Source organism: Salmo trutta, chromosome 32, assembly GCF_901001165.1.
Source record: "Salmo trutta chromosome 32, fSalTru1.1, whole genome shotgun sequence".
Lineage (NCBI taxonomy): Eukaryota > Metazoa > Chordata > Actinopteri > Salmoniformes > Salmonidae > Salmo > Salmo trutta.
This window is the reverse complement of record NC_042988.1, coordinates 13093534-13106614: the sequence shown is the minus strand read 5'-3', so window position 1 is coordinate 13106614 and position 13081 is coordinate 13093534. Positions and strand designations below refer to the sequence as shown.

At 41.7% G+C, this 13081-nt stretch overlaps 1 protein-coding gene across 1 annotated transcript; it reads left to right on the top strand.

Moving 5' to 3' along the window:
- Positions 1-4432: 4432 nt before the first annotated feature.
- On the top strand, positions 4433-12963 carry LOC115171127 (coiled-coil domain-containing protein 43). The gene is made up of 5 exons (XM_029727657.1): positions 4433-4645; positions 10834-10924; positions 11049-11193; positions 11388-11434; positions 11855-12963. The coding sequence occupies exons 1-5, from the start codon at positions 4472-4474 to the stop codon at positions 12040-12042; spliced, it is 645 nt and encodes a 214-aa protein (XP_029583517.1). The 5' UTR covers positions 4433-4471; the 3' UTR covers positions 12043-12963.
- Positions 12964-13081: the final 118 nt, after the last annotated feature.

The window sequence follows — 13081 nt, the reverse complement described above, 5'->3', positions numbered from 1 at the left end:
GTGCCTTTAAACAGCTTGGAAAATTCCAGAAAAGGATATCATGGCTTTAGAAGCTTCTGATAGGCTAATTGACATCATTTGAGTCAATTGGAGGTTTACCTGTGGATGTATTTCAAGACCTACCTTCAAACTCAGTGCCTCTTTGCTTGACATCATGGGAAAATCAAAAGAAATCAGCCAAGACCTCAGAAAAAGAAACTGTAGACCTCCACCAGTCTGGTTCATCCTTGGGAGCAATTTCCAAACGCCTGAAGGTACCACATTCATCTGTACAAACATTAGTACGCAAGTATAAACACCATGGGATCACGCAGCCGGCATACCGCTCAGGAAGGAGACGTGTTCTGTCTCCTAGAGATGAACATACTTTGGTGCAAAAAGTGCAAATCAATCCCAGAACAACAGCAAAGGACCTTGTGAAGGTGCTGGAGGAAACAAGTACAAAAGTATCTATATCCACAGTAAAACGAGTCCTATATCGACATAATCTGAAAGGCCACTCACTCCTTCCCTCCACTGCTCCAAAACCGCCATAAAAAAGCCAGACTACAGTTTGCAACTGCACATGGAGACAAATATCGTACTTTTTGGAGAAATGTCCTCTGGTCTGATGAAACAAACAAATAACCGTTTGGCCATAATGACCATCGTTGTGTTTGGAGGAAAGAGGGGGAGGCTTGCAAGCCGAAGAACACCATCCCAACCGTGAAGGACAGGGGTGGCAGCATCATGTTGTGGGGGTGCTTTGCTCCAGGAGGGACTGGTGCACTTCACAAAATAGATGGCATCATGAGGGATGAAAATTATGTGGATATATTGAAGCAACATCTCAAGACATCAGTCAGGAAGTTAAAGCTTGGTTGCAAATGGGTCTTCCAAATGGACAATGACCCCAAGCATACTTCCAAAATTGTGGCAAAATGGCTTAAGGACAACAAAGTCAAGGTATTGGAGTGGCCATCAAAGCCCTGACCTCAATCCCATAGAAAATATGTGGGCAGAACTGAAAAAGCTTGTGCGAGCAAGGAGGCCTTATAAACCTGATTACTTGTCATGCACAAAGTAGATGTCCTAACCGACTTGCCAAAACTATAGTTTGTTAACAAGACATTTGCGGTGTGTAAAGTTTGTGCCTTTCACAATGCAATGCTCCAATTACTTTTGATATGATTCTCTTTTCTTTTGTTAAAATACATTTACTATTATGTGGCTCTTCATACTCTACCTGCATACAGGTTCAAAATAGTAGATTTGGACACTAAGCGCCTAAATTGGAAAGCTGTGGCTGTACAGTAACATGCTATTCATGACGTCAGAGCTCTGGCTCTGCGCTTCATAGTGCTTTTTTTCCATTCTGTTTTAACTCAACTTACTCCGGAAAGTTGTAATGGTAGAATGTACAAGGTGCAATTTCGAAATTGGGTAGTGCATCATCAGTTAGCTGCACCCCATGACAAAATGATTAGAATTGCAGGAAATAAGGGGGGGACTGCACTTAATTGATGATCACTTAAACATTTGGTAAACCTATAGATTCGACATGTATACTGGTTTGTCTACTACAGATTTTGAGAACTACAATAGATAATAAAAAATGTATGTCTCTAAAGTAGAAACATACATAGTATGATATATACTCAAATGTACTACTATGATGATGACTAATGATTTTACGTCACAGTAAATTTAGAAAAAATCTGATATTGATGTATTCAAATCAAAGTGTATTGGTCGCGTACACAGATTAGCATGTTACACCAGGTGCAGCAAAATGCTTTTGTTTCTAGCTCACACTTAACCCTAATTGCTCCAGAGGTGATGTACAATGGTGACCCTGGCCGTGACCCCACTCCCTGCGGGTATCTCAGGGGAGTTGGGATATGCAAAAATCACATTTCCATTACAGACTCTGTAACAGGACAAATATAAGCACCCCCCAAATTATTATTATATATATTATTATTTACATAGCAGATACTTTAATCCAAAGTGGCAACAGTCAACATATTTTGGTATGTGACCCCAGTGGGAATTGAACCCACATCTCTAGTGTTGCTAATGTCATACTCTTATGAACTGAGCCGCATACAGGACCACTACAATACAGAAGTACAACAAAATACTGTAAAATACAATACACGATTACAATACAGGTGGAAGATGTACGATTGCTATCTCCATAAACATACCACCCTCCTTCAGGGCATCGGTGAGGCATGAAATAACATCAACCCAGACCTATGTCAGGCTTGGATTCACCATACCAAAAGGTTTTTCCCCAGGTGCATGAATAATAAGGATATTTACTACGATTTCGATGACAACCTATGGCCAAATGCTCAAGACAGGCGTGATGCAAACTAGTGCCTGCTAAACATGATGCTTGTCATTTATTTAATTTGTTACATTGGGAAAGATGTCTTTAATGATCACACCTTTGATCACACATGATCACACCTTTGATCATCTTTAATGATCACACCTTTGCCTAATGTGAAAACAGTGTAACGTACTGTAATTTACAGTACTGTAATTTACTACATTCACATAGCGATTTTGAACCATGTATCTAAAAAAATTGCTATTGGATTAACTGGTTGTTAAGATAACTAAATTGTGTTTTGATGATTAAACCAAAGTACTCATTATATTTTGCAGTAAACTTATATTTTGGATCAATGGCTGTGAGGTGAAAGATGTCTCCAAACAAAATGAATGCACAATGAAAGGTTTTGAATGTAAGACTGGCTGTGTTACAAGTGTTACCAGGTTGGGGTATTGTTCTAAGAGTTTTTAAAATGCAACACATACTTAAGAAAATAGTACTAAAATGCTAAATACTGTAGTAGGGGCTGGATTGTGCTGTCACATTGACACCGGGGCAGAGAAGATGTTGGCAGGGAGGACATTGCAAATTATGACCATAGGGCTTTTTTAGGCCGATGGCATTGGGGGGAGGGATGAAGATAGGAGAGTGTGTGCTCGCATGAGTGCGTATGTGTGTGTGTGCTTGCCTCCGTGTGCATGCATGTCGGTGTTTGTGCGTGTGTGTGGTGTGTGTGTGTGGGGTGTCTGTGGAGGGAGTTTGCCTGTGGAGCCGAGCATGTGGGTGCCCACCCACTCAGCGGCTCGCGGCCCTCGTCACTTCGCATCAATCCACAGCCCCTCGATATAAATAGGACAGCCGTCCTTAAGCTACGTGGTACTGTGGAGAGCGGCATGGGCCGACTCTGGGCCTCTCTGGCTCAGATGAGACTGAGACAGTGCCAGTCTGTTGTCATGCCAGCCACGTTGTCACGTCTCCTCTCTCAAAAATACACACTGTTCCATAGCATCTCAATCTCTCTTGACCTTGTCTTCAGTTACAGCACACAAACAACCACAAGTGTATTACCTATAGAACACATAGAACACAACAGTTGCAACAACACACTTGTGTAACCAGTCTACCCCAGTGACCTCTCCAAACCAAACCAGACCACAACACTTGCTACTCCCAATTTCCAATAAAAATGCATGTTGCATGTTGAATTTAAACTTCGCTAACATCAATGTCAGGATCTGGCTAAATGTATATAGGCCATGAGGAGATGGATGCAGAGGATGGAAATAAAGGGTGCAGTTGTACATGGCAGCACAGAAGCTTCACACTTCATTATTACAAGACCAGTGACGTGTGAAACCATTATAGAAAAGCAGGGAGATAGGGAGGGAAGATAAGGGGCAACTGATACCCCAAACACAGTGAGGCCTCTCTGGATGCAGGGTGAGACCCTCCCCTTGGAAACCCTCCTTAATGTATTCAACAGCTGGGAGGCGTTACTTGTCCCACTATCAACAGAGAACTGTACTAGTTAGTGTGACTGGGAGCAGCTACTCGTGATCAGGAAATAATGTCTAAAGTCAGGGATACATTTAGATGCACAACAATCTTTCAGCATATCCAGGTGATGGTCAAGCATGTGAGATAATTTATTTTTTGAGGCAAATATAAACTTTTTTAGGCTGTAGAAAAAATATACTTGACTAAAAAGTCAGACTATGTCTTATACTCCCACCCAGTGGTGAAAAGTAGAGAATCACATCTGTGTCCACGTCACCTGAGTCAGGGCGGGGGGAGGCTCTTGAATCTCACAGAATACCATGATGAAATCTCATGAACATTTTATTATAGGGGTGTGTTAACTACGTCCGTTTGATTCACGGATATAATTTAAATGTATCAATTGGTCACAATCTCGCATTAAGATTTTTAAAGAATTCTAACGTCTATGAACGAAAGAATAACATTTCAAATGGATTATGTAGTTGATTAATTATCCCTCCTTAAATGCAATAATGTAAATTATTAATTATTTCCTCGCAATCACTAAAACAAAGTACGAGGCAGCAACCATATTCTGCTAAAGTTTTATCTAGCAGGCAATACACGCAGAGAGTCGTAGGGTGTGGAAGACCCCGAACGGCCAAGATGGCGGCGTCCATGGCAGATGCCGGGGAGTTTGAGAAGTGGCTGAATGATCGACTAGACTCCTTGGAAGTGGACCAGGAGGTGTATGGAGCTTATATTTTAGGAATACTTCAAGAGGAGGAGAGTGACGAAGAGAAGGAGGACGCACTGCTAGGAATTCTATCTGCGTTTTTGGTAAATATAGAGGGCAGACATGCCATGCTTGCGCCGCGGTAAGTTGGTCAATAGCTGGCTAACGTGCTCAATGGTTACAAGTGGGTGTTAACTACGCTAACTAACAACTGAGTGACTACAATCGATCTGTTCCCATATAACTAACTGGTAACAACGTTAGCGACATGTGCCAATCTACCATTAGCCATATTTGGAGATGGGGGTTAGGCGAATCAAAGCTGAAGTTATCCAGACCCGTTCTATTATTAGCCGGCTAGCCCATGTTGAGACTTCGGTGGAACTCTCCAGACAAGCAGATGGTTATGACATACAGCAGGGTGGCCATGTCTCGAGAGCTACTGGGTACCGACCCATTTGCAGGATTGACTTGTTTTCACTAATCAGCTGCTCGTCAGGTTCAGTTGGAGAAAGCCTACATGCTCAGTAGGCTATTCCAAAAGTTGGCAACACCTGACATAACACATACTAATTGATGATTCACTGACACTACGTCCTTACCACTTGCGCTCAAAGGAGAAAGGGGTATCTGCAGCTCAATGTGGCAGTCTCGAAAGATGAGTAGTGGCCCTCTTTCAGCATTGTGGAACAATGCGCGTGAGCGCCACATCTATTTCTATGGGCACAAGCACTGTTCATGACACAAACTGTTCACCCCTCTTGTTGAGAGAAAATTTGGAAGGTTGAACGTTTATTTCCTTAAATTCTACACATTTTGTCATGACGTGCAGATAATATTTTGCCGTTTTAAAGCTCATTGTCTTGTAATTCTATACATTTTGCCATGTCTAATGTAAATTCATTTGATATGAGTGACACAACATTTATTGGCTAAATACAACCTTGCTAAAAAACGTTTGCTGACATGGGCTAGTACAGGTATTCCCAAACTGGGGTGTACACGCAATGCCATCAGGGGTATGCCAAATAAAAATGTGATTAATAACATACATTTTTTTTTCAGTTGTCGGTAGTTTACATACACCTTAGCCAAATACATTTAAACTCAGTTTTTCACAATTCCTGACATTTAATCCTAGTAAACATTCCCTGTTTTAGGTCAGTTAGGATCACCACTTTATTTTAAGAATGTGAAATGTCAGAGTGATTTATTTCAGCTTTTATTTCTTTCATCACATTCCCAGTGGGTCAGAAGTTTACATACACTCAATTAGTATTTGGTAGCATTGCCTTTAAATTGTTTAACTTGGGTCAAACATTTCGGGGAGCCTTCCACAAGCTTCCCACAATAAGTTGGGTCAAATTTGGCCCATTCCTCCTGACAGAGCTGGTGTAACTGAGATGGGTTTGTAGACCTCCTTACTCGCACACACTTTTTCAGTTCTGCCCACAAATGTTCTATGGGATTGAGGTCAGGGCTTTGTGATGGCCACTCCAATACCTTGGCTTTGTTGTCCTTAGGCCGTTTTGCCACAACTTTGGAAGTATGCTTGGGGTCATTGTCCATTTGGAAGACCCATTTGCGACCAAGCTTTATATTCCTGACTGATGTCTTGAGATGTTGCTTCAATATATCCACATTTTTCTCCCTCATGATGCCATCTAGTTTGTGAAGTGCACCAGTCCCTCCTGCAGCAAAGCACCCACACAACATGATGCTGCCACCCCTGTGCTTCACAGTTGGGATGGTGTCTTCGGCTTGCAAGCATTCCCCTTTTTCCTCCAAAAATAATGATGGTCATTATGGCCAAACAGTTCTATTTTTGTTTCATCAGACCAGAGGACATTTCTCCAAAAAGTACGATCTTTGTGTGCAGTTGCAGTTGCAAACCCCATGTGCAGTTGCAAACCGTAGTCTGGCTTTTTTTATGGCGGTTTTGGGGCAGTGGCTTCTTCCTTGCTGAGCGGCCTTTCGGGTTATGTCGACATGACTCGTTTTACCGTGGATATAGATACTTTTGTACCCGTTTCCTCCAGCATCTTCACAAGATCCTTTGCTGTTTTTTTGGGATTGATTTGCACTTTTTGCACCAAAGTATGTTCATCTCTAAGAGACAGAACGCGTCTCCTTCCTGAGCGGTATGCCGGTTGTGTGGTCCCATGGTGTTTATACTTGCGTACTATTGTTTGTACAGATGAACATGGTACCTTCAGGCGTTTGCAAATTGCCAAGCAAAGAGGCACTGAGTTTGAAGGTAGGCCTTGAAATACATCCACAGGTACGCCTCCAATTGACTCAAATGATGTCAATTAGCCTATCAGACGCTTCTAAAGCCATGACATAATTTTCTGGAATTTTCCAAGCTGTTTAAAGGCACAGTCACCTTAGTGTATGTACACTTCTGACCCACTGGAATTGTGATACAGTGAATTATAAGTGAAATAATCTGTCTGTAAACAATTGTTGGAAAATGACTTGTGTCATGCACAAAGTAGATGTCCTAACCGACTTGCCAAAACTATAGTTTGTTAACAAGAAATGTGTGAAGTGGTTGAAAAACGAGTTTTAATGACTCCAACCTAAGTGTATGTAAACTTCCGACTTCCTGTGTGTGTATATATATAACACACACACACACTCTCTCTCTTAGGTTGGAGTCATATATATATATACACACACTACCGTTCAAAAGTTTGTGGTCACTTAGAAATGTCCTTGTTTTTTGAAAGAAAAGCACATTTTTTTTATCCATTAAATTAACATCAAATTGATCAGAAATACAGTGTAGACATTGTTAATGTTGTAAATGACTATTGTAGCTGGAAACTGCTGATTTTTTATGGAATGTACAGCTATGTAGATAGAGGCCTGTTATCAGCAACCATCACTCCTGTGTTCCAATGGCACATTGTGTTAGCTAATTCAAGTTTATAATTTTAAAAGGCTAATTGATTATTAGAAAACCCTTTTGCAATTATGAAAACTGTTGTTCTGATTAAAGGAGCAATAAAACTGGCCTTCTTTAGACTAGTTGAGTATCTGGAGCATCAGCATTTGTGGGTTCGATTTACAGGCTCAAAATCACCAGAAACAAAGAACTTTCTTCTGAAACTCATCAGTCGATTCTTGTTCTGAGAAATGAAGGCTATTCCATGCGAGAAATTGCCAAGAAATGGAAGATCTTGTACAATGCTGTGTGCTACTCCCGTCACAGATCAGCGTAAACTGGCTCTAACCAGAACAGAAAGAGGAGTGTGAGGCCCCGGTGCGCAACTGAGCAAGAGGACAAGTACATTAGTGTCTAGTTTGAGAAATAGACACCTCACAAATCCTCAACTGGCAAATGAACCCACAACTGCTGATAGTCTAAAGAAGGCCAGTTTTATTGCTTCTTTAATCAGAACAACCGTTTTCAGCTGTGCTAACATAATTGCAAAAGGGTTTTCTAATAATCAATTAGCCTTTTAAAATTATAAACTTGGATTAGCTAACACAACGTGCCATTGGAACACAGGAGGAATGGTTGCTGATAATGGGCCTCTGTACCCCTATGTAAATATTCCATAACAAATCTGCCATTTCCAGCTACAATAGTCATTTACAATATTAACAATGTCTACACTATTTCTGATCAATTTGATGTTATTTTAATGGACAAAAAAATTTGCTTTTCTTTCAAAAACAAGGACATTTCTTAAGTGACCCCAAACCTTTGAACGGTAGTGTATGTAAGATGGCTAAATAAAAAGCTCAATTATTTATTATTATATTATTTGTGTCCTGGTCCTATAAGATCTCTTTGTCACTTCCCACTAGCCGGGTTGTGGCAAACTCACACTCATTCTTATGTTTAATAAATGTATTGTGTGTGTGTGTGTGTGTGTGTGTGTGTGTGTGTGTGTGTGTGTGTGTGTGTGTGTGTGTGTGGCAGGCTTACAATGATGGCAAAAAAACAACATTTGAGAGTGCGCTGACCATGGTACTAGAGGGGTTACGCAGCTGGAAGTTAAAACGTTTGAGAACCACTGGGCTAGTTGATCTGGACATTTCTGACAAGTGATAAATATCTCTCTAATGTATGCAATGACTGACATGACAAGAGGAAAACTGATGATGCACTACCCAATTTCAAAATTGCACATTGTACAATCTACTATTACAACTTTCAAGAGTATGTTGAAACGCCAGACTGCCGACCTTTCTCGCCCCCCCATAGTTTGTGAACCACTGGGTTAGGCCATTTGTCCCAATCCGGCCTGGGAGCCCATTCAATCTGACCCAGAATAATTATATATATATATATATATATATATAATATATACTGCTCAAAAAAATAAAGGGAACACTTAAACAACACATCCTAGATCTGAATGAAAGAAATAATCTTATTAAATACTTTTTTCTTTACATAGTTGAATGTGCTGACAACAAAATCACACAAAAATAATCAATGGAAATCCAATTTATCAACCCATGGAGGTCTGGATTTGGAGTCACACTCAAAATTAAAGTGGAAAACCACACTACAGGCTGATCCAACTTTGATGTAATGTCCTTAAAACAAGTCAAAATGAGGCTCAGTAGTGTGTGTGGCCTCCACGTGCCTGTATGACCTCCCTACAACGCCTGGGCATGCTCCTGATGTGGCGGATGGTCTCCTGAGGGATCTCCCCCCAGACCTGGACTAAAGCATCCGCCAACTCCTGGACAGTCTGTGGTGCAACGTGGCGTTGGTGGATGGAGCGAGACATGATGTCCCAGATGTGCTCAATTGGATTCAGGTCTGGGGAACGGGCGGGCCAGTCCATAGCATCAATGCCTTCCTCTTGCAGGAACTGCTGACACACTCCAGCCACATGAGGTCTAGCATTGTCTTGCATTAGGAGGAACCCAGAACCAACCGCACCAGCATATGGTCTCACAAGGGGTCTGAGGATCTCATCTCGGTACCTAATGGCAGTCAGGCTACCTCTGGCGAGCACATGGAGGGCTGTGCGGCCCCCCAAAGAAATGCCACCCCACACCATGACTGACCCACTGCCAAACCGGTCATGCTGGAGGATGTTGCAGGCAGCAGAACGTTCTCCACGGCGTCTCCAGACTCTGTCACGTCTGTCACATGCTCAGTGTGAACCTGCTTTCATCTGTGAAGAGCACAGGGCGCCAGTGGCGAATTTGCCAATCTTGGTGTTCTCTGGCAAATGCCAAACGTCCTGCACGGAGTTGGGCTGTAAGCCCAACCCCCACCTGTGGACGTCGGGCCCTCATACCACCCTCATGGAGTCTGTTTCTGACCGTTTGAGCAGACACATGCACATTTGTGGCCTGCTGGAGGTCATTTTGCAGGGCTCTGGCAGTGCTCCTCCTTGCACAAAGGCGGAGGTAGCGGTCCTGCTGCTGGGTTGTTGCCCTCCTACGGCCTCCTCCACGTCTCCTGATGTACTGGCCTGTCTCCTGGTAGCGCCTCCATGCTCTGGACACTACGCTGACAGACACAGCAAACCTTCTTGCCACAGCTCGCATTGATGAGCCATCCTGGATGAGCTGCACTACCTGAGCCACTTGTGTGGGTTGTAGACTCCGTCTCATGCTACCACTAGAGTGAAAGCACCGCCAGCATTCAAAAGTGACCAAAACATCAGCCAGGAAGCATAGGAACTGAGAAGTGGTCTGTGGTCCCCACCTGCAGAACCACTCCTTTATTGGGGGTGTCTTGCTAATTGCCTATAATTTCCACCTGTTGTCTATTCCATTTGCACAACAGCATGTGAAATGTATTGTCAATCAGTGTTGCTTCCTAAGTGGACAGTTTGATTTCACAGAAGTGTGATTGACTTGGAGTTACATTGTGCTGTTTAAGTGTTCCCTTTATTTTTTTGAGCAGTATATATATACTTTGGGTTAAACACTCCTGGCTGCTCTTGAACATCTAAAACTAGAAATTATGTATAAATTGTAATGGACCTAAACATTTTCAAATAAATGAAACCGGCGACACGACTGTGATACAGCTGCCCAGATGGAAGCACTTTAGGTCGGCGGGCTGGTCGATACAACACCTGTACACTGGTCGCCGGCTTATCGACTCGTCGTGCAGCCCAGTCAGCAACGCAAAATGGTCTTCAGTGGCAACAAATCTGCCCGATTAGCTGATTCACTTTCCATACACCCACTCGTCCATACTAAAGTTGCCATATTGGGCTGCATCTAACCATACTTGTCTCAAAGTAGTGATGTTCAAATTCACTAACTAATTGCATCTCCATACTCTACTGTCTTCCATGCACAGGAGGATGAGAAACTTGAAGATGTCTGCAAAGAGATCATTAGTCAGTGGGCTGAGAGCTGTGCCCGGTCGGCAACCAAAAACAAGGAGGATGGTATGACCATAAATCAAAAGCTAGAAACTTAAAAGACAAATTATTCTAGCTGTACTTTCAGACATGAGCTAATAGCTGGAGCAGCCATTGTATGAATTATCTGTTGAATTTCCTCTCTCTCTAGCTGAGGTACTGGCCATTGCCAATCTGATAGAGAAGCAGGCACAGATTGTGGTGAAACAGAAGGAAGTATCTCAGGAGTCCAGGAAGAGGAAAGAAGCTAAAGAAGCAGTCCTGGCTCAATATGCCAATATCACAGATGATGAGGAATATCCTTGGCTCAATATATTGCAACTATTGTGTACCCCTACCGTTATGCTTTGCTCCTTGTTAAACCTATACAGCTCTAAAGGTCTTAAGTGTTTATTTCTGTAATGTATAATGCAAGCAGTCTCCCAAAATGTTCATTTTTATGTGACTGCAATGAAGAGCACTATTTTTCAAGTTTCCTTGACATCAACACTGAAGCTGAAGAGGAGGAGCAGGCTTTCCCCCCCAGTGGTGATAAATGTATCCTGTCTATGCCTCCTATTGCTCCTCCTATAACTCCTATTGAGGAAAAATGTACTTATATGTGGTATGTGGTTGTCCCACCAAGCTATGTTAAGATGAATGCACTAACTGTGTCACTCTGGATAAGAGTGCTAAATGACTAAAATGGAATGCAAATGTATTGTTTACTGCATTAAGTAATATTTAACCAGTACTATATTTTTAAAAGACAACTTATGGCACCATCAACTTCTAAACCCAGGTTCTAGTACATTTTGGTCTGTATTTGTAAAGCGCCTTGGCCTAAGAGTGCTGATCCAGGATCAAATGATTAAATGTATAGGGGAAACCTGATCCTAGATCAGCACTCCTACTATGAGACCCTTTATGAATAGGGGCACTGGTTTTGCTGTGAAACTCCTTTACTGGTCGCCTCAGCCCTGTTTAAGAACACCAACGTGGAGGAGGTTCTGAGCAGGAAGAAACAGCAGAGGGACCAGGCTAAGGAAGACTCGCATAAGAAGAAAGAGACGGACAAGATGCAGCGTGAGAAGGATAAACTAGCCAGGCAGGACAGGAAGGACAAGGAGAAGAAACGCACACAGAAAGGGGAACGCAAAAGATGAGAAAAACAAATTACACTTTGGGACATAGTCACATTAAATGTTTTGTTACTGGATAAAAAAACTGAAATCAACATTATTTTTACCTACCCCTTATTACCACCCTTATGATTGTAACATACATTGTAACAAGATCTTGTCTGGACATTAATTGTTTTAACCAATTACCATTTGTTTTCTATTGGTTTCAGTCATCAAGCTTTATCTAAAGCTGGGAAACAGTCCATCTATCTACAATGTGTTCTTTCTCCTCAACTGTAATTAATAAAGTAAATCAGTGACTCTATGAAAAGCCAACATTAATAGTCTATCTCTACTTGCTATGATCAACCTGCACAAGCTCTTGCCTGTATCTGTCATCCTACCATGTTGAAACTAAGGAGGCGGATGTTTCTGTATCATTGCTGTCCCTGCCTCCTTTTCAATATGCCTCTACTAATAGGGAGACTGTCTCTGAAAATTAAGTCATTCACTAGATGTAGCATGCTCTAAAAAAAAAAAATCACTCTAAAATGTTTACCCAGTTTAAGTAATAATTTTCCAAGATAAATGTTTTTAAATGGCATTCAAATGTTCTGCAATTACTATAGGGGATATTGTAGTAAAAGGAAGGGGAAGTGCCCTATGGGATCTTAACTCACTCAAAGATTGAACCACTGCTAGTATGTGCCAATGTGTTGCAAATGCTTTTCCTCTTTGGAGATGGATTCACTCAAGGCTCACACTCATGTTAGTCATATTAAATACATTCAGTTTGGCACCCCAGTCTTCATGTACTGTCTATGCACTCTCTTGTATGAGAATCAGAACAACGTGGTGGTTGATACTGTATACCTCGATTATATCATATACAATGTTTGCAGAATGGCAATGGGGTTCATTTTCAACATATTTTTTGAATAAATAAATGCCATTTTAAAAAGCTTTATTGTTTTTTTGATTTAATAAAACAAACAATTATCGTGAAACATACAGTTTGTTTATATTGTAATTGTTTTTAATAACCTGCCCAGGGACTGCGGTTGAAAATTAGCCGGCTGGC

Coding starts and splice junctions, on each gene's coding strand:
- LOC115171127 (XM_029727657.1), top strand. CDS start 4,472: ATGGCGGCGTCCATGGCAGATGCCGGGGAGTTTGAGAAGTGGCTGAAT. Junction 4,646..10,833: donor GAATTCTATCTGCGTTTTTG/GTAAATATAGAG, acceptor TTCCATGCACAG/GAGGATGAGAAACTTGAAGA. Junction 10,925..11,048: donor AACCAAAAACAAGGAGGATG/GTATGACCATAA, acceptor CTCTCTCTCTAG/CTGAGGTACTGGCCATTGCC.